The following is a 25889-nucleotide window of genomic DNA, read 5'->3' as shown; positions in this document are numbered from 1 at the left end:
GAGAAACAAGAGAAGTGGTCAGTTCTCTCTGGGAACATAGTGGGTGAAGCCCAGCCCCCCTCTGCAAGGCGAGGATGGCAGATCTCTGCACCATCATGTCCTGCTATCCCTGGGAGTGTGAGCTGGCCCGGGACTGCACCCATGCCCCTGTGCTGTATATAGTGTGGGGGCAGGGAAGGGGAAAGGGGAGCTGTGCCCTGCTTCTGCATAGAGGGGGCTTCTGGAGGGAGGGCATTGTGCAGTGTCCCTCCCTGGAGTCAGGAGCATGTCATGTGCCTTCATACATACATGCATGTGGGTATCAGGCCAGGGCCCCTGCGTGGCAGCCAGCCGGGGCCATATGCCCCAGCTGGCACGGCACATGCACAGGTTGCTGCATGATCCATTATCAGCAAGTCCCACATGTGTGGTCCCTGGGTTCCCTCTCCCCGCCCTGCATAAGGGGACAGTGATGGCACTCACATGTCGAGGCCTCCTTGGCCTCAGAAGACAGCGGTGACCTGGCTGCTGTGATGGCTTGGGGGTCCTGGGTGAGTGGCATGCTCCCTCCAGGCTTCTGCAACTCATGGCTGTCGTCATCCTCCTCCTCCTCCTCCTCTGTGCCCTGGTCAGGGCCCTCTGCCCCAGGGTCGATGACCACCTGGGGGGCACAGACCATCCAGCCCCCCAGGATTTGGTCCAGGGTGTTGAAATAGGGCAAGAGGTCTGGGTCTGCCCCTGGTTGGAGCTGCCCCCTGTGGCCCTGGCATAGGCCTGCCTCAGCTCCTTTATCTTCATGCGCACCTGCTCCTGGGAGCGCATGTGGCCTTTGGTGGTCAGGCTGCCAGCCATCTGTCTGTAGAGTGCCGTGTTCATGTGTCTAGTGCGGAGACCATGGACGTTGGAGGATTCCCCCCAAACCTCAATGAGGTCCATGATCTCCGCACTGGACCAGGAAGGCACCCGCCTTTTCAGCCCCTGGCAGGCTCCTGGAAGCTGCCAGACTTCTCCTGGGAAGCAGTGGAGGGCTGACTGATTGGCTCATGCTGGCAACTGGTTCAGGGGCAGTGCCTGTGGGCTCTGGGCTGGCAGGCCTGGAGCTAGCACAGGCCCTGTGGCCAAACAGACTCTACCCTTTTAAGGACTCCAGGGCGGGGGGGGGGGGGGCAGAAGAGTTTTCCTGGTTTGGCCCAGAGTGTCCAACAGGGCACCCTGGGAAGGGTTGGAGGCCCCCTATTTTGAAATAAGCGTCTACACAGCACTTATTTCAGTTTAGCTATTTCGAATTTGGCGTTATTCCTCATAGAATGAGGTTTACCAAATTTGAAATAAGCGCTCCGCTATTTCAAATTAATTTTGAAATAGTGGTTTGGCTGTTATTTTGAAATAACTTTGCTGTGTAGACATACCCTAAAAGAGTTAATTTTCCAGCACTGACAATGTGTGAAACTTAAAATAATAGCAACATTTTTAAAAAGAAACAAACAATATCAATTTCAGTTTGCTCCTCCTAGGGCCATAGTGTGGAAAGCAGTGTGGCACAGGCCAGATGAAAAAAAATGTAGTGTTGATGATCTCTCTTCTTTTGCTGGAGTCTTTCATCAGTATTATCATTAATGCAGTGAAACCATGAAACAGACATATGGAAGTGTTATTTGTTTCTCATTTACCAACCAGATAAGAATATGGAAATAGTTTCAGTCCATTTGTTTGATGAGCTTCCTAAGCCAGTAATAAACAAATCAATACAATTAGTTTTGGCTCATCATCATTTAGAAACCTTCACTACTGAGACACAATTTAATTATACCTCTTGTTCCACAGCAACAGAAAACCTTTGGAAATGGCTATTTTGCCAACTATTGAACCAGAGGGGAGGAACAGAAGGACAGATCAGAAATGGGGGGAAGGAGAAGGTTATCGTCTAAGATGTGCAAGAAATAAAGCATATTGTGAGATACAATTTCCCTGATTGCAATTCTTAAATATTCCTGCCATTAAATCCTTATGAGCAACTCAACGTGGGACCCAGCTGTACAACGACTCTGTATATGACATGCTTCATGTGACTATTACAATTAATATGACATGCATCAATCACTCTTGGAATTGATTACAAAGTGCACTAATCTTAACTGATTAATTAAGCTGCGAAGTGACGTATAGTACTATAGGTAAAAAAAACCCAAACCCTTGCCATTAGTGTGCTAATGCCTTCCCCAAATACATTTTCATTGTAGAGATTAATGCTCTTACACTCTTCATTCTCATCTTTTAACAAGTGGGTCTGCACAGAAGGTGGGTACCTCCTAAATTAAAGGCTTTTTTATTATGCACACAGTACAGTAACACAGCTAATTGCAACAATGAGTGATAAGGCAGAACAAGGCTCCAAATCCAAGACTCCAGACATATTTTTGGGGGACGAGACAGGTGAAATATGACCCTGACTTTTACACAATTCATTTCCACTTGCAATTATGTAAAAATTTCAGAGCACTTTCATCACCACATTCACATCAGAGCAGCAGAAAGTACAGGTTGAACTTCTCTAGTTTGGAACCCTTGCGATCTGATGGGTGCAGACCCAGAGAATTTGCCAAACCACGCGAGGTAAATATTGTAGTGAGTGGGTCTCTATTTTTATTTCACTGAGGCAAATAAATGGAACAACACTTGCAATGCTGCTCAATAATATATGACTGTATTGAAACACCCTATATAAGCCTACTCCTAGCCAAGGCTTATCAGCTCTCTTCATAACAAAGTGTTAGTGTTGTTACACAATTTTACTGCATTGGCACAAGGAAATAAGTAGATAAAGAATAAAAAAACATGTTTATACTTAGCAACATTATCAACACTTTCACTGCTTGTTGGTTGCTTAGAAGACATTGAGAGGTAATTTAGAGTTAAATAACAGCACAGAATTCTGAGATCAGGATTGGTGGCTGTAAACAAACTTTATGGGACCACGGGAAACTTGGCCACACTGATGAAAAGTGGCCATCTGGCTAACTAAAATCATGCTAGACCACAAGTGTTGCTGGACCAGAGCATGCTGGACTAGAGAGGTTCAACCTGTAGAATTTTCTACCTAAACTAGAGACCTTCACGCTTGGAAGTGTTCAAAATGCAGATCTCATTTTAGGAGACGGGACACTGCACTAACGCACATCCAAAGAGAAAACTATCAAACAAACCTATTGAAAGCTAGCAAATACACATATTATATTTTAAAGTAATTAAGAGGCCAGGTATTTAAGGGCAGCCACTTTGTGCCACAAGACCCAGTCCAGTTTGGTCATAAATCCTGGGGTGAACCAATCCAGAACAAGAATGATCTTGCCAAGAAACAGAGTGGCTACATCTACATTGCGCTCTCTTGCACAATAACATGTGCAAATGAGGCGTGACGATGAATATCGCTGTGCCTCATTTGCATACTTAATGAGCCATATTTTTTGCATAAGGGGCTTTTGCACAAGAAAAACGTGGCAGAACGGCTCTTGCTCAAGAGGGAGGTTTTGCGTAAGGAGGAGCAGTGTAGACTGCGCCTTCTTGTGCAAAAGCCCTTTGCGGAAAATGGCAGCTCATTAAGTATGCAAATGAGGCGCAGTGGTATTCATCGCCACACCTCATTTGCATATGTTCTTGTGCAGGGCAGCACAATGTAGATGTAGCCAGGAAGTATATGGAAGATGTACCCAGGTACCACTGGCAGGAATAGTCTCTGCAGTGGTAGCAGAGAGGATTGCAGCTGTTCCTGACCACTGCACAGCAGATGGGTGAAGGCTATTAGTGCCTTCTGCCCTTTCCCCCTCACCCACCAGGCCACTCAGATATTGAGGTTTCACTTTTAGACTTGCCAGGAATTTAGTTCTGGGGGGACTAATGCCTTTGAGATATCTGAAGTCATTGATTTAGAAATAGCAAATGTGTGAGTATTTGAAAGATCATGTTCTCTTCCTATCCTGTGCAGGACTCTATTATATTTATTGCAATGTACTTAGTCCTGGACATCTTGCATCCAAATCAGCTTACAGGAAGATTCTGCACAAACAAAATTAATTATCTCAAAATTAATTGCCTGGATGTTTAAAGTGCATTTCTATTAATTGTCTGTTGGGGAATTAGTGATCAATACTTTCTATAGTATCATTATATCTATAGTAGAATTTAAAAAAAAAGAACTAGGTACATTCATGGAGGAAAGGTCCAATGGTGATTAGCCAAGGTAGGCAGCCTCTGGTTGCCAGGAGCTAGGAATGGGAAAGAAAGAATGGATCACTTGATGGCCACCTATTCTGTTAATTTCCTCTGAAGTATGTGGCACTGAAGACAAGATAATGAGCTAGATGGACCTTTGGTCTGACACACTATTGGCTATTGTTCTGTTCTAGCTTTCTCATAGTTTTATATTTGAAAGATATAAAAAGAAAAAAAATAGTGATTAAGTTTAACAACAAGAAGGAGCTGCTGGGTTCTCAGCACTTTGGAAAAATCAAGCCATTTACTTAGTAACCGAACTTCAGGCATCTACTTTTTACACCTTGGCATAGATACATAATGACACAAAGACACAGGTATTACAGGTAGATGGCACAATGGAGGAGGGGATTTGACTGCACATGTGGCAGGAACAAGTATGCTTGCTCCCTCTGAGAGGTCTGCTTTCAAATTACCTAAAGGTGGAGGCAGTCTGCGGGTTAAACACCAGTGTCACCAATAAGGATTTTGGACTGCCGATTTAAATGGGCATTTATGACAAGAATTGCCCCAAGCTATGCTACTAGTGCCAAAGTGACACTGCCAACTGAGTATCTCAGCAAGACAATCACAAAGGGAGTATCTGAAGATTGTCAGAAAGTAATGGGATTCTTAAAAAACCTCTTATTGAAGCCTTTACATTTCACTCAGCAGAGTCTGTGTGCTTCATGTTTGTTTATGGTTATTGTCCCTGGCAGAGTGTCAGTGCAGTCTAGTGTAGTTCTGAATGCGTACCCCTGCATATATGTGGTGTTCTAAAGTTTAACACTTTTGCTTCTCTGTCGTCAGATGTCTGGATCGTAATCCAACAGAGACAATCTAACAGCACTTAAATCACTGTCTGAGGAAAAAGACATTAAATATGGCAGAGCTGATAAAAGTAATAGGCGACTAGTGGTGAAATGTACTGTTGGCTGAGCTCTGTTAATAAATTCATCAATTGCTTCTATAATGTATTGTCACTGTTAACTGGTTTGGGCAGGGGAGGGAGAATGGTGCTGCTCAGGCTACTAAAAACAATTTTGGAGGACATTTGCACTGTTCAGACTGAAGTGCTTTGCTTTCCTAGATTATCTTTGAAACCCCCTCCTCAGACATACAGGATGTGATGCTGGCTGCATGTTATCAGAAAACAGTCAAGAAGATGCTGCAGTTGAAATGTGGAAGTTATGCACTTTGGAACATGAGGAACTTTGTAGAAATTACAAGATTCTTAGCAAAAGTATATCTGGAGGTTGTGGAAAGCTGGACATTTAACTGATTCCTGAATGACCCCAAACCCTGGCCTATCTCAGGCTGTGTCTAGACTGCAGTCTTTTTCCGGAAAAAGTTATGTAAATTGTGAACCGCAATTTGCATACCTTTTTCTGCTTCGTTTGTCGGAAGGGGGTTTTCTGACATTTGGCCTGTCTACATGCAGCCAAATGTCGGAAAACCCTCTTTTAGGGCATATCCCTTCTTCCTCGTGAAACGAGGTTTACAGGGATCCCAAAAAATGCGTCTGCTCTTCCAAAAAAAATTTCGGAAGAGCAGACGCATTCCTTGGATGCGGCAGAGTTTTTCTGGGATTCCTCTGGTATCCTGGAAAAACTCTGTAATATAGTCATAGCCTCAGCTTTTTGGGGGGGAATTCCTAGAACTGTCAAAAAGAAACTAACTCGGGGTGGCCAACCCATGGCTTGCGAGCCGCTTGCAGCTCTTCTCCAAATGGCCCCCACACCCAGCTCCCCTCCCTCCCTCAACAATTCTGGTGCGGCTCTTGGCATTTTTTCTGCCGCTGTTTTGGCTCTCCTTGTTAAATGGGTTCGCCACCCCTGCTCTAACACATATGCCTCCTTTGACTTCCAACCCAAAAGAGCATGAGAGCCACACGAAACATTGCTACTCAACACTGGGAGTTTGATGTGAAAAAACTGAGGCACATTTTCCAGGCTCTTCAGTGCTGTATGATAGAGGAAAACTGCCTATGAATAATACTACTGTAAAAGGATAGGATAGCTCTGCCTCCACTAACACTCAATATCTTTACTGATGCATAACTTCACTTATTGCTTGCTGGCATCATACAAAGTCCTTTGAAATCAATGGCAAGACTCCAGTCTTGTCAATGCTCATGATTTGATTGGGAGTCTTGGAATACTTGGTGCTATTCATAAAGCCCCAGCTCCTGGAGTCATCTGATTACCTGAGGATCTCAGCTTTCATGGAAACAAAATGAATTTTCTGGCCCTCATTCTTTCACAAAATAAAGTGGAAAAATATCAGCCCTAAAAGATCAAAACCCAGAAGGCAAATTACCCCTCCTCCCCTATATTATTTTTAAATCTCACATTCGTGACAATGTGATTTGTTTGGGAAGTTGGGATGACCCTGACTCCTGGTTTACGAATGTTTGGACTTGAGAGCTCAGAGGACTTTTGTATGAGGCCCAAAATGCATGCTTGGATTCTGAGTAGCTGCTCTATGGTATGTACCAGTGGAGACTTGATGATGATGGCATGTGTCAGTTCTGAGTAGAGAATTTCCTGCAGCATCTGATGATTGATGGCTGTACTATCTTTTGCTGCACCAAAGAGCCCAAATCCAACCACCATCACCACACTTTTAGGACTAGAAGGTAAGGTCATTTGAGAGAAACTGTTCCCCAGGATGCCAGTAGAAACCATGAGTTTGTTGCTGCAAGTCAAGAAAACCCATTCTGGAAAAAGTACATTTACTGCAATGAGTACTAATTCAAATAGAGACAGAGAGATTATGTGGCTTTAGCTGGACAGCAGATTACCTATACAGTTGAACCTCAGAGTTATGAAACCTCAGAAATGTAGTTTTCTATAATTTTGAAATGTTCATAACTCTGAATAAAATGTTATGGCTCTTTCAAAAGTTTACAACTGAACATTGACTTAATATATCTTAGAAACTTTGCTATGCAAAAGAAAAATGCTGTTTCTAGCTTAATTTAAACAAAACAATTTCCTCACCTCACCAATTTTTTTTACCGTTCCTCTTCTTTGTTAGTAGCTTACATTTAAAATGGTACCATACTGTACAGTATTTGTTTTGTTTGGGGGGAGTGTGGTCTCTGCTGCCTGACTGCATATTTACAATTCCAAATGAGGTGTGGCTTAACTGGCCAATTCATAATTCTGGTGTTCATAACTCTGAGATTCTACTGTACATGCAAAATTACATTTGCGTCTCATCATATAAGTAATTTTTTAAAAAATTAGGTAAGTGCAAATAGATATGATAAAGTACTGTTAGATTAAGCTTCAGATACACAAAGTCTACCTAATTATGTTTTTTTCTAGAGCAATATCTAATCACTGAGCAGGTAATTCAGATCCCAAACTAGCCTGTTGATTAAGTATCTTAGTGAACTCTGCTTTGCTCATCCCGGGTTACAAAATGTTCTTCCAAGAATGTCAGGTTTAGGAAGTTTGTATAGGGCTAACTTCTTTTTTTGGAAAAACTTAAAAAACAACTAATAGTCTAGCAGCACCATAAAGACTAACAAAACATATAGATGGTATCATGAGCTTTCGTGGGTACAACCCCCTTCTTCAGAAGACTGGAGTATTAAAAGTCCAGATCCAAGAAGAAGTCAGAGAATTAGGCCTATAGATCATGTACCAATCATTGTTCAGTAACCCTGCACACACTGCACATGCTAAGATCTAAAGTCAGTAATCTAAAACACCATATTACTGCTTTGGTCCAATATGCTATTATGCCATCAGGTTTTACACAACATTAATTTATTTCAATGAGGAACTTTGGCTTAAAAATTCATGGCAAAATACAGCATGTAGAGACACGGCTCTTCTTGTGTTTTAGTAATTTTAGATAAGATCAGTTGAGACATTTCTGCAGATAGTTAGAAGGTGAATTAATCTGGAGAATGGTGGGAGGCGGTAGAAGGCCATGGCTTTGGAACAAACTCACCCACCCTAATGCAACAGGGGCAAGTGTGCCATATTTAGGGCATGCTACAAAGCCCATCTTTTTATGTAGAATTTTTTCCCAAGAGGGTAGATGGAATGGGAGTGGGCATTTGTGTTTGGGGACAGGAGGAATGTGGCAAACATGAGTTGAGAGGGTTGAAAGATTCTGGATGCAAAAGGTTTTGTTAGTGACGTTAGTTCAGCTTGTATTTTTGTAAGTAATTAACTGTGCATATAAACTGAAATAAAATAACATTTGTACATATGCCACAGATAGCTCACTTCCTCTTGCTGCATGACCTAGAACTTTGTAGGCAATTGAAATCTCAAATATAAAATTGCAACAGGTTCTTACATTTAATATAGGATTAATTTAGTATGTCACCTGAAAATAATTTTAGATGATAAATGTAGATAAAGGAAGCAATATGTAAGAATCCCACCTAATCTAAAGACTCACTAAAAGGGATAACTGACATTATAGTCTTGCTTCAGAGAAGAAAGTCTTTCATAAAATCACTCCAAAATCTAATTTCTCTGTATAGAATCCAATTGCAAATGGTTAGCGAGAGTACTCTTATACCAGCCTCTTTCAGTTCAGCTGCTGAGCATTAATTCATGCCATAATGAAAAGCAAATCTTCAAAGTCTCTTGCTCCCTTGAGATTTAATACAAATTGATGACACAACATGACCGTATCACATCATCTTTCTTCACAGATTATTTTCTTTGTTAGTTTCACACATTTAATCAACCATATGAAGATACTACCGCCTTTTTCAATTTCCAGACTGATGATCTCCTCCTTAACTTTCAGTCAGCATATATGTTAATACTGATTGAATGTGTATTGATTTTGTAGTAATAGTTTATGTGAATTGGCATATAATATTTAAGTTTAGTACCCTAACATAAGCAGAGGAGGTTCTGTGTGCACATCACTCAATGAGCATTGTAATGAATTTGCCTGCTGCTATCACTGGTAAACAACTTGCTGAGTTAGATAGAACATTTCCTATTTTGTATACCTTGTCTCCTAATTGTGTGGCTGACATTTGTAATAGAGCAGCTATCCCTTGGATCTTTCTATTTTTTATTTTGGCAAAGTTATCTTTGTAATATTTCTCTCTCTCGATATATAAAGGTTTAACTGGAGCTTTCAAATAATCTCCACACAGACAGAGCATTCATCAACAGCCAGCCTGTTACTTCTCCATTTCCAGAGCTTACAAGGAATGGTGCTGATAATAATTCAGTAGGTGGAACTCTACCATCTGGGTCAGAATCCCAGAGCTGGGACACTGTGCTATTAGAGGTTCTGTGTCTGAGTCTACTCTCACTTTATTACCTGCTATAAGTCAGCAGTGAACAAAGCCAATCAGGTTATACCAGCATAACACTGCTGACAGGAAATAATCAAGCCAGCTGTCTTTTTGGAAATATCTCCCATAAAGCCAAAAATTCACCATCTCGGTCGATTAAAGAAGTCAAAGGTTTCTTTGCAAGAATAGAGAGGTTAGTCCCAGTTTCCTGATTCATGTCAAGTTTGAGTAATTGCTAGAGATGATCCAAAAATCTGAATTTTTTCAATAAAAAAAGCTTTCCATAAAAAATGTTCATGAAAAAAATCCCCATTTTTCAACTAGCTGTAGTAACACCTTTCATAGCTACACTTTTCCTGTAGTTTCAGTAAGATGGTTTGTCTTCACTTCCATTCTTAAATGCTCGTGTGCTGCTAAACAGCTGCTTTGTTTCATTGCAGAGGTGGCTGCATTTGATTTTGGGTTCATAGTAATGTTAATTATTTCATCTTCCATCTCAATTTAATTTAAAAAAATCCATCAAGATTAACTCAACTCATTAAGATTTGTTATAAACAAATGCAGTGAATGATCTCATCTAATTTCCCAGTAGATTTCCCAACCCTTCAATAAAATCAACTCCTCTTTCTCACGGAAAGAGGGCAAATATGTATTAGTTCCACTAGGACTGTACCACTGGGTCAAGAGTTACTAATGTTGCTGTCACATTCCAGGGAACAGTGTGTGTGTAGGGGTGCCACTGCCTGCCCCACAACCTTGGGTGCCTCAAAATGCTTTGCTGTTTTAGCTCCCAACCAGAATCATGTGCAAACATCCTAACAGCATACAGCTCAAACTCCGAGTGTGTGTGTAAGCTATAAGCCTGGTCCAGCAACTGTACCTCAGCAGCCTATCAACAATACTCCAGTTGTACTCTGCCTTCAAGCAGCCTTGGTTCTAACTGCAAGGTGACCCTGGCACCAGTCCAGTCCCGAATTTCCCCCAAATGTCTGTTCTGTGCTGTCCAGCCCTCTCCTGGTCAATTCATATATTAAAGGTATGTTGCCCCTGTAAAGGGTCAATATTCAACATCTTACCATTTTCAGGGCCACCAGTGGGTGGTGGGAGTCGGGGGGGAGAGCAAGGGAGCAACTGCTCTGGAGTCTGGTCATTTAAAAGGGCTCAGGCCTCCCAGCCACCTCAGCAGCAGCAGTGGTCAGAGCTCCAGGCCCTTTAAATCACCACCAGACCCCTGGGGGGTACATGCCCAGCATCTCTGCAGGGCTGTTTGGGGGAGATTAGCCTCGCCCTTTCTGCCTGAGGCTCTGGACCTTCCAGGGCATGGAGCCAGGCTTGTCTTGGGCCCAGCAAAGTCTGTCCTCAGCCCTGGTTATTTTAACTGCAGTTACCAAACTGTTCAGTTTAAATACAGCACTGGATTCATTTTGGATTAAAAATAAAACAAATTATTTAAGTACAAGTGTATTAAGTGAGTACAAGTTTAAGGCACAGAAGTCAGAAAGAGCTATGAGAAAAATAAAGATGAAACACTTTCTAGCAGCTAAAACCTTATAAGCTAGTCTTGGTTCAAGGTGAAATACTTAGTGCATATTCCCAGCAACAGGGACTACTAAACTTTCTGATTAGAAACCCTCCCAAAGTCAAAAGGCTGGTTCCTTCATCATCTTAAGTGAACAAAGAGAAAGAGACACAACCTGGGTGGTTTTGCCCCTCACTTTCCAAGTCCAGTTAACCTTTGAAATGCATTATCCTGAAGAATACCCCTAGATAAATTTCATTCCAGAGGGAAGGATGGAGACATGGACTCTCATGGTGATAGAGGTCCATGTTGCTAAAATGCAGACCAACCTGTTTCTTCCCCCCTTTGTTGCCAAAGAATGTGTACTTAACAGGTGATTGCTAAGTCTGTCAGGGAGGTGTGGCATTCTGTAATTTTCCAAGATCTTCGAGACTTCATGTCACTCAATCAATTGAGTGGCATTGAGGGTCTTAGGCCATGTACTGCTGCCCAGCCTTCTCCCCAGCACCAGCGGGGGTCTTGATGCCTGTCTCCAGCTGCATCCCTTGGTGCCCCCAGGCCATCCCCTCCCCCAGAGCATCCAAGTTTGAACAGAAGTATATAGTACAAGTTGGACAGATCACATGCCGTGAATTTTTGTTTACTATCTGGGACCTGTTCAAGACTTGTACAAAAAATACCCACGACTAGCCTTAATGATTGCCCACCATCTTCAATGACACCTGGCTAGAGGTGTCAGCTTGTCCTATGTCTTTGGGAAACTGGTTTACTCCCTCCCCAGACTTGTCTGGTAAATAAATATTGGTCATAATTACAGCTTCTATTCATAATGCTTAATACTCATTTTGTACATACATTACACAAAATATTAATGATCTGTGTGATATTTTTTTAAAATAGTCTCTCACAACCCATATTATAACAATAATGAAAAGAATGTGAATACAGGAATGTTTTTGGTCACACACCTGCAATAAATACAGACATAAAAAGTGATTTGAAGATGACACTACATTATTCTGGGCCTGTTCAAAAGGCATCTAGTGTCCCAGATCAATGAGAGCAATGCTGAAGCATATTCCCTTCTCTCTGCTGTGTGAAAATGCATTCGCCAGAGAAGGTGAATCCAATTTTAACTGACAAAAGAAAAAGTGCAGATGGACACAACTTCCTGGGTATCCTGTATCAGCATTTCTGGCATGCATATAGTGTGCTTCTTTAAACCAAATACAGTTGGACTTAATTTCTTTAAGCAGCAGCCAGATCTATGTGACCATGACAGCCTCTGTGGAAATGACCAATGAATACATAATTCCAAATCTCTGCATTTACAATCTGCCTCTAACTCCAGCCAGTCTACCCTAAAGCAGTTTGGCAAGAAGGATACAATATTTCAGAGACGTAAGAGAGAGTCTCCACTCCTCACCCTGAAAGCCAGCTGGAACTAATTACTAATTAGTATAGAGGTTAATTTAAAGCAATGTTTCTTGCACTCAGAGAAGAACGAGCAAAATGTTCTGATCCAGATCCTGAGTTGCCACTGAGGAATGCTTGGTGCCGCTCAGGTGGGAAATTGCATCTTCATGCTCCTCCAGTCTGGGGTGGGGCTGAGCTCAAGGTTGCTTTGGCTACCCCTGGACTCTAGGCCATCCTGGCAGCCTAAGAATACCAGAGAGCCCTAGCCATGTCCCCATAAGTTCACACTTGTACCCTGTGCAATCTGCATGGTACCATGCCCTAGTGCCTCTGGTACCTGTGGCTATCCATAAACTGGATAATCCTCTCGGGGTCAGGCAAATCCACTTTAGAGCAGTTCTGGAGAGGTCCAGCAGCACAGTCACCTAATAGGATCGGAGTGTGAGCCTATGGGTACAGTTGAGGCTCAAGGCCACTGTAAACTTCCCAAGAACATGGGGAAGAGTTCTTGAAGCAAAACTGTTGGCCAGGGAAGAGCAGGATAATGATTTAAGCACTAACTACACTTCTGAGGTACCTAGCACTCCCTAGAACGCTAACACAGTGCCTCTATTTGGGGGACTGAGGTACTATGTTCAGCAGCTGCATGGGAAGTAATGTAGGGAGTGGTTATTTCACCCTTTAGAGTGCTTAGGGTTCATGGGGCCCTATGCAGTACTATTAAACTGGTGCCCCTATGTTCAATGGCAGACCAGGGATATGATTTTATAATCTTTTATAATCTTCAGTAACACACTAATGAAATATTTTAAAGCAAATTTTAAACTAAAGTCCTGTAGACCAGCACAGTAAGTTCAGAAATTGGCAGTATATATCTGGGGTTGGCAAATGCCTGTTTAATGGCTTCCTTACCACTTGAAGAGCTCTTTCACAGGTATAATGTTCTGCTAATAGGTTGGGCAGGCTTTTTCACTTTTAAGTTAACTAGATCCTCTCCAGGGGAAACAGAGTCAGAGAACATGAATAGGAAGAGGTAGGTGGGTCATGCCCCAAATTTTTGGGTGCCCTATTATGCAGCTGCATATTCTGTGTATGGGTAAGGCTCCTCCTAAAGCTAACATATTTCCAGCTGAGTCACATAAGATCTTGAACCTCAGAGACTTCATTTGTTATGGCATAAGAATGCATACTTCAACTTTTACCAACCAACTTTTCAAAGGTCTATATGCTGCAATTCCACCAACTTTGAAGGATATATCATCACATACAATGTTCTGTACAGAGACACAACTTTGCCTGCCTGCCTGCCCACCCACCTACGCATGCACGCATGCAAATTCTTCTATACCAACACCCTTGCTTAACCTGCTGGGGTTCTGTAGGTTCAGTAGATAGTACTTCCAAGAATAGAAAGGGAAAGGAGGGAAAGGCTCAGCCCAGACTAGCACCCTTCTTTTGATGATCTACTAACATAACAAGAGCTATTAATTTGACTTTTCAAGTGAGCAACACACACCTTAGGGAATGGAAACATATGTCAGCACCATTAGCTGAAAAAGAAAAAGACATTCTTGAAAACAAACACACAGCACTACACCTTTGAATAGCCCCACAAGTGAGAGCTTAGTGAAAGAACTAGGCCATGCATCTGGTCCTAGAAAGTTGACCAAGTCAGGTGCTGTCAGACTAGTGGGAGGGAAGTCAGTTCTAGAGTTCAGGAGTAAATGCTCAGCCATCAGTGGCTACATATTTAAAAATCAGAGGTGGTAGTTAGAATCCCAGGTGACCTCAACTGCCACAGAATTAGGGAAATGCTATTTCACCCATTTCTAAGCAAATTTCTTAGAACAATATATTAGGGTTGAAAGAGAGCTCGGGAGTTCATCTAGCCCAACCCCCTTCTCAAATTAGGACCAAACCCAACAAAATCATCCTAGCCAGAGCTGTGTCAAGCTTGGCCTTTAAAAACCGCTAAGGATGCAGATTCTACCATCTCCCTAGGTAACCCATTCCAGTGCTTCATCTTCTTCCTAGTGAAAGAGTTTTTCCTAATGTCCAACCTAAACCTCCCCCACTGCAACATTAGATCTGGACCCATGGACTTGTGTGTGTCCAGCTTTTCTAAACAGTCCTTTATCTGTTCTTCCACCACTAAGGACTGCTCACCTACTCCCCATATTATTCTGTCTTGCTGTCTAGAAGCTGACTTTATCTGTGGAGACTGACCCCCCCCCTCCAAAAAAAGTTTTTCCCCACATAATCTGTCACTAAATTGTCTTCCCCATTCAGTAACCTTCTTGTACTAACATTCCTGTAGAAACTTTTCTTTTTACTCTTCACATCCCTTGCTAGCTGCAACTCCAATTGCACGTTGGCTTTCTGATTACACGCCTGCATGCTCAACCAATATTTTATACTCCTGCCTAGCCATATGTCCGAGTTTCCGTGTCTTGTAAATATACCATATCAGTCCCAATCTGCCCTCATATACAACAATAATATCACTATATCATGTCAAAAGCTTCTTCTAGATCCTGGTGATCAATTACTGAACTTTAGTAACCTTTTGAGGGAATTTTGTAAAAACATTTAAAAAAACCTATTGATATTATTCATTAATTTTGGGGAGATTCATTAAATCATTGCCAGAATTTGAACAAATTATCTAGCCATTTGGGCAAATTTCTAAGGGACTGTATTTCTATTTTGTGCAGGACTTCCTTTACAAAACTGATGTTATTTTCTTCATTGGTGTAGTGTGCCAGTCAGTTTTAAATTCAATTTATAACATTGCAAGTCACCAAAAATTATTCAACCACAAGAATTAACAGTGACCAGACAAGGGCTAACATAACATAAGTTATGTAGAGTGTAAGTACATAGAAGAAAGTACTTATGTTCTAACAGTATGAAAAACAACGTCTCTCCAATATACAATTGGCAAAGAAACTTGGGTAATATACAGTTGTGTGCTAAACAAGGACACACATAACAGTTAGAAACTATGTTTCGCAGTGTCTAGCCAGTAGGTATTAAGTGGCCAATTTAAGTTGCTATGGCAGCATAAATTGAGAATGGATTTGCACGGGTGGTTTTATGTCTCAACCTTGATGTTATTTTAATGTAGTCTTCTATGGGTGTATCTATATTTTATATTTAAAATAAGTACACTACCTAGTCTCTTAACCACATTTAATTCAAGCCCTGGGTGCTTAGTGGGTTTGGAGCTCTTGCTTTCAAGAGCTAATGCATTTTGCATTAGTGCTCTGGGTCAAGAAGCCACAACCTATGACACCAAGGTGCTAATATTTTTATGCTTGTGCTGTGTAGCACTAATACCTAAGCAACCAAATCAATGCTACAGATCATACAATGTATCATCTGGAGTTGCTCACCCTTAAAAACTTTATGTCTTATGGTCTATGTTGCAATTACACACTTTGTCAATGGTTTAAACATGAGTATGTAGTCATGGTAACAGCACTGGCAGCTTGATGGAATCAGAAGGGTATGAAAAAGCAGTGGAAGGCAAAAATATCAGCCTCAAGATGAGCAGGTCCCTGTTCCCTAGATAGCCAAACAAAGACTACCCCAGGCTAATCAAGACACCTGATGCCAATTAACCTACAAAATGATCAGTTGAGGTTGTTAGGCTAATACAGACACCTGACTCCAATTAACCTGCAAAGAGTCAGTTGAGGCATTAGGCTAATAGAGACACCTGGAACCAATCAAGGCCCCCACTCAAATTATTTACATGCTCTCCCTCCAGTCAGTTTCCCAAAGAGGAGGAGTATTGCTGAAGGACTGAGTAAGAAAAACACTAACAAACCACAGGGAAGGAACCCCTGAAGTATAAGTGAAGAAGGGAATTGAGGGAAGGGTGGGGCATTTCCACCCTTCCCCCAGAAAAATCAGTAGTGGGGGTGCATCTGAGGGGACAAGAGATTGAAATGTCCCCACCATTCCTGAAGGGGCAACAGAGATTGGGATATTCTCCTTCCCATATCCCATAGAGATGAAAGTGGCTCGGTAGGCTGTAGCCCTCGTCTCTAAGCTGGGAAAGGGAGGCCATATTGAGGGCCTTAGTGGGCCTCTGAAGACAAAGAGTCTGCTCAGAAGCATGGGACCCACCAATACCAGGTGGGAACCTTCACACACAGTTCATTGAGACATCCCTGCCCACTTTCCTACATAAAAGACCATGTCTAACCACAAATCTAACAGAGCATATAGATCCAACAAGTTCTTTAGTTACAGCAGAAGTCTTATGAAGAGCTGAAACTTAATTATCTGGCCATTAAAATGGTAAAAATAAAATGTTTTGTTGAGGCCAGTATGCTTATAATTCATAAGCAGAAAAATATTAGGTTACAATTTTTATATATCATCCTTTATACAAAGGATCATAAAATACTTTGCACTGACATATAAGCTAATGGTTCTAGTAGTAGTCTGTTTTTTCTCAATGTTTACTTAAATTGCAATGAAAAACAAGATGTTCTATTTCCCATCAGATAACCGTGGATTTTCCATCAATCACATGAAAGAGCACAAACTTGGATTGCTACAACAGATTTGTACCATTAGGCTTTACCCTCTGCTGCTGGTTTCAGAAACAAACCAGAGAAAGGGGGGCATTTTACTCATTGCATGGAATACCTAGAAAAGTCCATTGGCCAGGCAATTTTAGTGAGAAAGTTTGAAGTGAAAAGAGCTGAAACATTTTCTCTAAGCCTATAATCTCTCAGACCTGTTCAGTGCTAGACTGATAGGCCTTTTTAAATGGTGAAGTTGTAAGACAATTTGAAATTGTACTGAAGACAGCAGATGCTTCCCCAGGAACTAGGAGAGTCAATGATGGCATATTAAACACTTCCAATCTTACTTTCATGTAAACCTTATATTTGAAACCAATAGGATTGGCTTCCCTTCCTGCGCTCTTCATTTCTTTCCTTTTGCATATCACATTTTGTGGGTTATGTTTACCAGTCTTAGCCTTTGAAAATATGTATTGATTTTACATACTGCTACTGTATGTTTTATCTGAAATATATAAGCACCTATACTAGTGCTATACCTGGGTAGACATCTATCAAATTACAGCATTTAATTTAGTCTAGACTTTGCTGGTTTTAGAAATTCCTAGTGATGTTCATTCACATAATAAAAGTACAGATTCTATTAGAATTTTGTAGTTGAGTTTTAGTGACCCAATTTTGCTAGCATTAGAATCCTGATTTAATAGAATCAATGTTTGTTTTCATTGAGTTTGATATCATAGTATGTGGAGCAATAACAGAATAGTAACACAATTGTGATTCATATTCATTAGGCTTTTTTTTCAGCTACTTTTACTCATCTAATGCTATAAGATCACTTACAACAGCTTGGATATTCTTATTTCATCCATCAAAAATGCCTAAAGAAAAGAGAAATATGATTCTAGTCATGTTATTCTAAAGGAATTAATTTGAATCATTGTCACCTTAATTGCTGCCATTCAGACTGATTTTTATGATGAGCTCAAAAAAATTTAAGTGTGGTTTCAAATACCTACCTCCGTGTATTGAATCACCTACCTAAGTGATAAAATGCTGCCACTTTTTGGAGATCATCTTCTTATTGCTTAGAGCAATTTCTAATGCAAATGAGGAATGATGTAGCAAAGCTATTTAGAAATGTTCTTGCATGGGCAACAATGATGCCGGGAAATCTGCAGAAATCAAACCCCTAGGATAAAGTCATGCTACTTTGACTTTTCTTTGTAAGTTTTCTCCATGAATCCTAGGGGTAGGTTTCTTCCCTGAAAAGCATGAGCCTGAAACAAGTAAGTAGGAAAAATATAGAAATTATTATAAAAAACTATTTGGGTATTGAGCAAGAGAAACAAGAGCTGTTTAGTCACCAGTTATTTAGCATACGTATCTTCTCCAATGAACAGACAGAGTTCCCCTTTTCATTGTTTGTAAAAATGTGCTCTTTATTGTTCTGAGACACTTTCCTTTGGTCTCCCCACACTCCCTCTCAGTTCATTGTGAGTTTGGGTGGGCAAGGAATGAAGCATTGGCCTTACTATATATTATGGGTTCTATAGAATATATTTCTAATTTTACAAATGTAGTTAATTTGGTATATTTAATAAGAGTTGTTGAATGCTCAGAACGCTTGAAAATCTGGCCACTTATTTATGCAGATAGAAGTCTAACTTATGGTTGCCAGATGGTTTAATCAAAAATACTGAATACTCTCCCCCCCACACACACCCCCAAAAAAATGCTGGGGAAAAAATTCTGTTGAGAAAAAAAAGGGAGAGTCCGAAGTTGTTGAGCAAACAGACAACTGGTGGCCGTCTGCCATCTTGTCTCTCTGCTCCGGGCTGGACAGCTCCCCTGCGGAACCCAGTATGCACCCAGGATTTTTGCCTCCTGGTCAGGAAAAAAATCAGAAAATACTGAACATTTTAGGTGTCTAATATTTTCTGAATTTTTTTTACTAGACAAGAGGCAAAAATACCGGACTGTCTGGGTCAATACCAGACATCTGGCATCCCTAGTCTAACTTTAAGTTCCTATATTTGCAAATTTTAGTTCTGGGATGTATTGCTGGCATTGTCATTGACTTACTGTGTGACCTTGGATGACTTGGTTAACATCTCTGTGCCTAAAAGATTTACTATCTGTAGGATGTAGATGATAACAACTGATCCAACTTTGCACGTGTTTTAAAGTCCCTAGATGAAAAGCATGATGAAAGTCCCAAGTAGTGTTAGAATCTAATTAGAGGGAGAATACTATGAAAGGAAAGGCAACCTGGAAAACTATCGACCTATTTCTAGCCTAGATTAAAAACCTTAAGATATGTAAGGCAATCTATTTCTGAAGAATTGGTGAGAGGAAAGCATTGCATAACAGCCAGCAGAGATTTGTCACATTTTTGACATAATGATAGAGCGTGTAGATAAGAGGAATACAGTGGATTATAAATTTACTCCGTATTACAGCACAGCAATTTCCATGACAAACTGAAGACATTGCTAGATAATACAAGGAATAAACATCTGACTTACAGATGGTAAATTATAATAAAAAATATTGGGCCTGTACAGAGGAAAAACCCCATGGAAACTCCAATGGTCAATTTGCAAGGCTCTTTGGTTTCTCAAGATAGGTTGCAGAGGCTTTTAACTTTGGGCTGAGAAAGAGGGGGTGTGGACTGGAAAATCCAGGGTAATTAGGTTGTTAGGAAACCTGAGGACAGTCTTTGGTAGCAAATCTCAGGAACTGCCGGACTGCCTTTGGTGCAATCTATACCCAAGAGGGGCTGGGAGGAAAAGGGTCCATAGCCACACATCCAAGTGCTACCCAGAGTGGAGGACATGCTGCAGTCTAGAAGCATGGTGAAGCAGGTATGCCACTGTGTGGCTCTAGGAGGCATTGTACTTCAGGGAGATGCAACTCCAGGTGGGCTTGCACTGGAGTAGAATAGTGCTCTGCTTTGCCCCCTTCCCCAGCCCCCAAATGCAGGGCAAAACCTGACTGCCTCATTGTGGCCCTTTGTGATCCCATATGGTACATCAAATGCTTACAAGGTAAAACAGCTGTTTGCACTAGATGGCAACAGTAAAAATTGAGGCACAATGCACTTCAGTTAATAATGGCATTAATGAGGTCATTGTGGCTAGTTGAGGAGATGAGTGCAAATTAAGGCTAGAGAATTTTAAGCAGCTTGCACTGTAGAGTCTTTTCTGGAGCTGGGTGAAATCATTGTCATAAAAAGAGTCTCTCAATCAAACTGACTTGCTTTTGAGTTTGAAGAACTCCACAATGTTTTGGCAAAAATATTTCAACATATTTGTGCACAAGCTATTTTCCACTGTAGGGATGACTTGAAATGGAGAAGCTGGAGAGCTACTGAGATCTGTGGGCTGAATGGGGAAGCAGGATGGAACTCCTAGCTTTTCTCACAAAGATGTAGAGGACAATCTGAGGAGTATGGGTGAAGGAGTTTGGAGTGCAGGTGGTATTCTCTCCTGTTCTTCCTGTCAAAGGCAGGGGCCCAGGCAGACACAGGTGCATCCTGGATGTGAATGCTTGTCTACAAAGATGGTATTACCAGGAGGGCTTTGGCTTCTTTGACCACATGATGCTGTGCTAAGAAGAACTGCTAAGCAAAGATGAGGTTCACCTTTCAAGGGAGGGGAAGAGGGTATCTGGACAAAGGCCAGTTAACCCTAGTGAGAATGGCTTTAAACTAGGTTTGATGGGGGCAGGTGACCAAAGCCCACAGGTAAGTGAAAAACATGGAGACCTGAGAGATGGGTCAGAAATAGGAGGGAGCATGGGCTATAATAGCAAAGATAAAAAAGGGGCAAGGCAGAACTGGGAAGCAAAATCAAATCAGTATCTCAGATGCCTCTATAAAATGCAAGAAGTATGGGGAATAAGCAGGAATAACTTGAAGTGCTAATAAATAAGCACAACTATGGTATCACAGAGTCTTGGTGGAATAATACACATGATTGGAATATTTGTATAGAAGGGTACAGCTTCCTCAGGAAGGCTAGGAAGGGGAAAAAGTAAGGAAGTGTTGCCTTATATATTACAAATTATACAGGAGGAGGGAGAAAAATTGTTCTACTTGGCCTCTAATAATAGGACATAGAGCAATGGGCTTAAATTGTAACAAGGGAGGTTTAGGTTGGACATAAGGAAAAACTTCCTAATTGTCAGGGTGGTTAAACACTGGAATAAATTGCTATTGGAATAAATAGGGAGGTTTTGGAATCTCCATCACTGGATCTATTTAAGAGCAGGTTAGACAGATATCTCTCAGCGATAATCTAGATGGTGTTTGGCCCTGCCGTGAGGGCAGGGGACTGGACATGATGACTTCTTGAGGTCTCTTCCAGTTGTAATATTCGATGATCCTATGACTTCCAAGGAAGAGTTCACAGAAAATTACAAGATTTTAAATTTGCGGTTTCTATCATCCTGGGAGAGGTGTAAGGTACTGTATGACAGCTATCTTCAGATTTCCTGCTGTTTTCAATACATTGCACTTTAAACTGCCTTATAACTTACTTTGGGCCTCTTTAAAATAGTCTTACTTGTTTAACCAGTGAATGCTTTTGCAGCACTTTGAAAATGTAAAGCACCACAGATTTACTAAATTCTTAATAATCATTTGGATAAGTAGATCCAGAAAATTGTGTATTGATGAAAAGTGTTTATACTCTCTGCAGTCAAATACTTTCCCATTGGCTTCATGCAAAATTGCTTGGCCAAACAGATTTTCCTGAGGCACTCTCAGTAATGAATGGAACTTTCTTTTGTTTCTGGCTCCTCTCCGAATTCATCAGGAAAGGGTAAAGCATAAGGATAAAGATCTGTTCTGGGACTGTGTTCTCTAATATGATTGTTAGAAAACCAGCAGTTTTCTGCCAGGAAATAAAACAAACCATTTTCTCTCAAGTACCAGTGAAATATATTAATACTATAGAGCCCACTCACTCATGCTAGATTAATTTTTAAAAGTATCAATTTTGTAATCTTTCAGTTATGGTGTGCCATAATGATAATAATCACAAGGAAATCCTTATTTTCCCTCATTGCTAGAGGCTATGTCATCAGATCGCTTTCAGCTATACCAAAGTTACCTGATTAATAAAGCAGTCTTCAATTATTTAGACTTTACTTAAACATTAATTCTCTTCACAATTGGGTGGTGTTATAAAAATTAAAACCAAATAAATTATATCTATAACTAGAGCCCTGCATGGATACAAAATTGTATCCACATCTGCATCTGTATCTGCAAAAAGGAGCTGCGGATAGCTGCACTGACACCCACAGATTCATAGAGACACTTTCCACAAATTTGCAGGTGCTAGATAACAAAATTAGTATCCACATCCATATCTAAAAAAATGAGCTGTGGATATTGGCATCCTCATCCACAGATGTGGATACTAGAAGATATAAAATTAATATCCATGGATTTGCAGGGCTCTATCTGTAGCAAACGTAGACAATAAAATGGCGGCAGTTCACCAGAGTTAGCGGTGGGTGAGCTGTCACTGCTATATTTACCTGTGCCTCCACAGGTACAGGTAACTGCAGCTCCTCTTGGCCACAGATCATTGTTCCAACACCACTTCCAACAGCTCCCATTGGCCAGGAATAGCAATCTGTGGCCAATGGAGCTGCAATCACCTGTACCTGTGGAGGCACAGGTAAATACAGCAGCAGTGGCCCACCCGGGGCTAACCCTGGGGAACCAGATACAGCCTGCAGGCTGGTATTTACCCACCCCTGATCTATAGCTATATGAAGGGTCGCCTAAAAGACACTGTCACAAACTGTTGTTCTCAGTGTGTCATAATTTAGAAGCTTTTAAGAAAAATATAAACAAATCCAATTTGAGTTGCATCATGGCCCAAAGTGAAGACTCGCTGCCAACCACAGGCACTATGGAACATGAGAGTGCCTTCTATTGGAACCAGAAATTGACAGCAAAGGAGTTCCACTGGCTGCCAACAACAGGTTCCAAGACCATTTAGGTATTAAGACTGGAACCAAAACTTGACCAGGCATCCAGTACCTTTGAGCAAAGGTGACAATACCCATGATAGTTCACCTCACTCACATGTGGGTAAAGTGCTTCGGATTGGCAGATGCATCCAGGATGCTTTCCAGTAATGTACTCTAAAGGAGGCAAAAACAATGTGGGCAATCATTGTATCCAACAGATGTTCATAGGCACACACACTAAGCCCACTTCAGTGCCAGGAGATTATTTATTCTGAATTTTGGAGTTTTTCCCCCTATTAAGCCTTATAATATTTCTCAGTATAGAATATTGCTCTTCCCAAATTGTAATTTAGAAATTGGACTTCCTGCCTGCTACATCTACCTTAGAACCTTCATGTTTGTGTTTAGGCTGTACCTGGTACACATAGCTTGCTGGTAAGGGGGGTGAGTCTCAGAGCCTTGGTTCCTGCCCAAATGGGAATGGCTACACTGCTATTTTTAGCACAATAGTGTAAGCCCTGTGAGCCTGGGTCATTTGTGCCTGGCTTAGAGACTCGCTGCTGTTTTGTTGTTGTTTTGAAGTTTAGACATATCCAAGTCTCAATCTGCATTTACAGTGCTATACACCAGTGACACAGAATGGGTGAGGGCAACGTGAAGGACTTGAAATGGAGTTTCAGCAAGACCAAAATGAACTTAAATTATACTCAACTTCCGTTTTCTTTTTTTTTTAATAAAATACACAGAGAAATTCAGTTACCTTCTGATCAACATTTAAGCTCCTTTAATTCATCTCATCACCAACTACAATTAAATAATTTAAGTTGGATCACACATCCCACTACACAATTCCCTCTTTCTTGCTTGCTCTCTTCCCCTCCCTCCAAGTAACTGCAGGGCTCGCATGCCTGCTCTCTCTGACCATTGTGTGTAAACCACTGTGAGGAATTCATTTCTGTATGATTCAAATGAAAGCACTTGGATAGCACAGAGCAGGGCAGCTTCATTCCCAATCACTCAGCCACTGTTATGTTCCTCATCAGCTGCCATGCAGCTCTCATTCAGTGAGCCACTTTAAAGAGTGTATGCGGAGAACATTCAGTTGAACCAGAGGGAACGTGCACCGAAGGGAAAGGAAAAAGAATTGATGTCAAGAAAGACACAACACAAAGTAAAGGGGGCAGGAAATCAAAGTGGAAAATGCAGAAAATATCAGTAAAAGCAAAAGACTCCAAAATGAAATTAAAAAATTTAAAAGCCCCAGTAATACCAAAACAGACCTAATGAGCCCATGAAAATAGAAACAAATTAGGAAGCGGACACAACCAGGCAACGAACACACACAACATTACACATTGTATTACAGCCAACCACCTCAAAAAGAACAGACAAGGTACAAGAGGGAGAGGCATTAAAGTAGAAAAGCTGCAAGGATTGCTGGAAGCTAAGGCTCAGTGTTCCTGGAAAGCACAGGTCTCAGCTAGTACTGAGCTCTCCAGACTTCCAAATTGCAACAGAAAACCCATAAACAAAATAACCATGTTCTGGTCAGGGATGTGCAACCTGCATGGTTTGGCTCACAAATCCCCCACGGTCATTTGGTTTACAGTGTCATAACCAGGCTTGGGTGGCAGAGCAGTGATGGTCAGAGGCCAGCAACAATGTTGAAAGTCAGACCTGGGATCAGGAGTCCAAGAGCAAATTGAGCAGCACGTCCATCACTATAATGAGCAGGGGAGTCCACCTTGTGGCCCAAACGCCTACTGGAACTTCTAGGCTTAAATAGGCTGCCTGGACCAATTAGGGGCTTTGACGGACACTGTCAGCCTAACTCTTAAGGTGGTACTTCCTGTGGTGTTTGTCTCTACAGGGCTTACCTCTTCCTACCCGATGCAGAACTTGCCATCAAACCACTTTGCATCTGCCTCACCAGCAAAGTGCAGAGCTCAGAGCTCCTGGGCTGGAGCAGCAGGTGGGGTGGGCTAAGTGCCTAAGCCCCGACTCTGCTCCCTGATTGCAGCATTGGACGCCACAAGGCTGTCTCTCCATCCTGCTCTTGAGCTGGAACACCTGGTAAAGCAGGGTAAGGCCCCATGCTCTGATCCCACTCCCTGGCTGAAGCTCCAGGCAGGCTGTCAGAATGGGGTAAGCACTGGGGTATGAGGTGAGTCATGGTCACTGCAGGGGTGGGCCTGGTTGCAAAGTGGGTGGGCCATGGGCCACTCAGGCCCAGCCATGGCTACATCCCAGATTCTAGCGTGGTACCTTGGGGCAGACTGCTTTGTTTGCCTTTCCATGTGGTAATTTTGGCTCCCATGTACACTTGGAAGCATCTGTTGTGGAAGAGAGTCAATGACATGACTACTCAGGCTGAGAGTACTCATGACAATTTGAGTAAGAACCATCTGCCAGACCATATCATATGCTGCTGTCAGGTCCAGAAATACTGCTCCTGTCTTCAGATTCTCCTAAACAACATTTTTGATAAATATTGTCAAAGCTAGCACTTCATCACGGGTGCTCCATCGTCTCCGAAAGCCTGCTTGACTGACTATGACTCCATTGCTAAAGTGGTGCAGAGAAGTATTAGATACATAAGAATCCTGAAAGGCACAGACAACAGAGATATCAGCCGACAGCTTGCATCACTATATGGGTCTTTCTGTGGTTTCAGGAGAGCAATGACTTTTGACATTCATCATGTCTTCAAATGTCACTCTTTGTTGACCAATGATGTGAAGAGCTGTTCCGGCTGCTTATTGAGGATGCTTTAAGAACACAAATGATGTGTTGTCATAGCCAGCAGCAATACTGCTCCTAATATCACTCAGCATTTTGTCTAACTCTGTGGCTGTGAACAGCTCCATGAGTTGCCGAGTGTCATTTCTCCGATGGAGCTGACACCATT

General features: G+C 41.7%; 1 protein-coding gene across 12 annotated transcripts in view; it reads right to left on the bottom strand.

Annotated features, from left to right (window-relative positions):
* The window catches only part of ST6GALNAC3 (ST6 N-acetylgalactosaminide alpha-2,6-sialyltransferase 3), a 334346-nt gene that overhangs the window by 87012 nt on the left and 221445 nt on the right, over positions 1 to 25889 (bottom strand). For 2 of the 12 annotated variants that reach the window (XM_075936283.1, XM_075936282.1), the window contains exon 5: positions 11 to 640. The exons of 9 other annotated variants lie outside the window; for them this stretch is intronic. In XM_075936283.1, the coding sequence (XP_075792398.1) occupies positions 94 to 640 (547 nt within the window). In that variant the 3' untranslated portion in view covers positions 11 to 93. Of the gene's footprint in view, positions 1 to 10; positions 641 to 25889 lie in introns of those variants that run through there. One more of the 12 variants, XM_075936279.1, reaches the window with a different exon arrangement.

The sequence above is a fragment of the Pelodiscus sinensis genome, chromosome 9 (genome assembly GCF_049634645.1).
Source record: "Pelodiscus sinensis isolate JC-2024 chromosome 9, ASM4963464v1, whole genome shotgun sequence".
NCBI lineage: Eukaryota > Metazoa > Chordata > Testudines > Trionychidae > Pelodiscus > Pelodiscus sinensis.
Note: the sequence above shows the minus strand (reverse complement) of the source record. Positions and strands in the feature narration are given on the sequence as shown.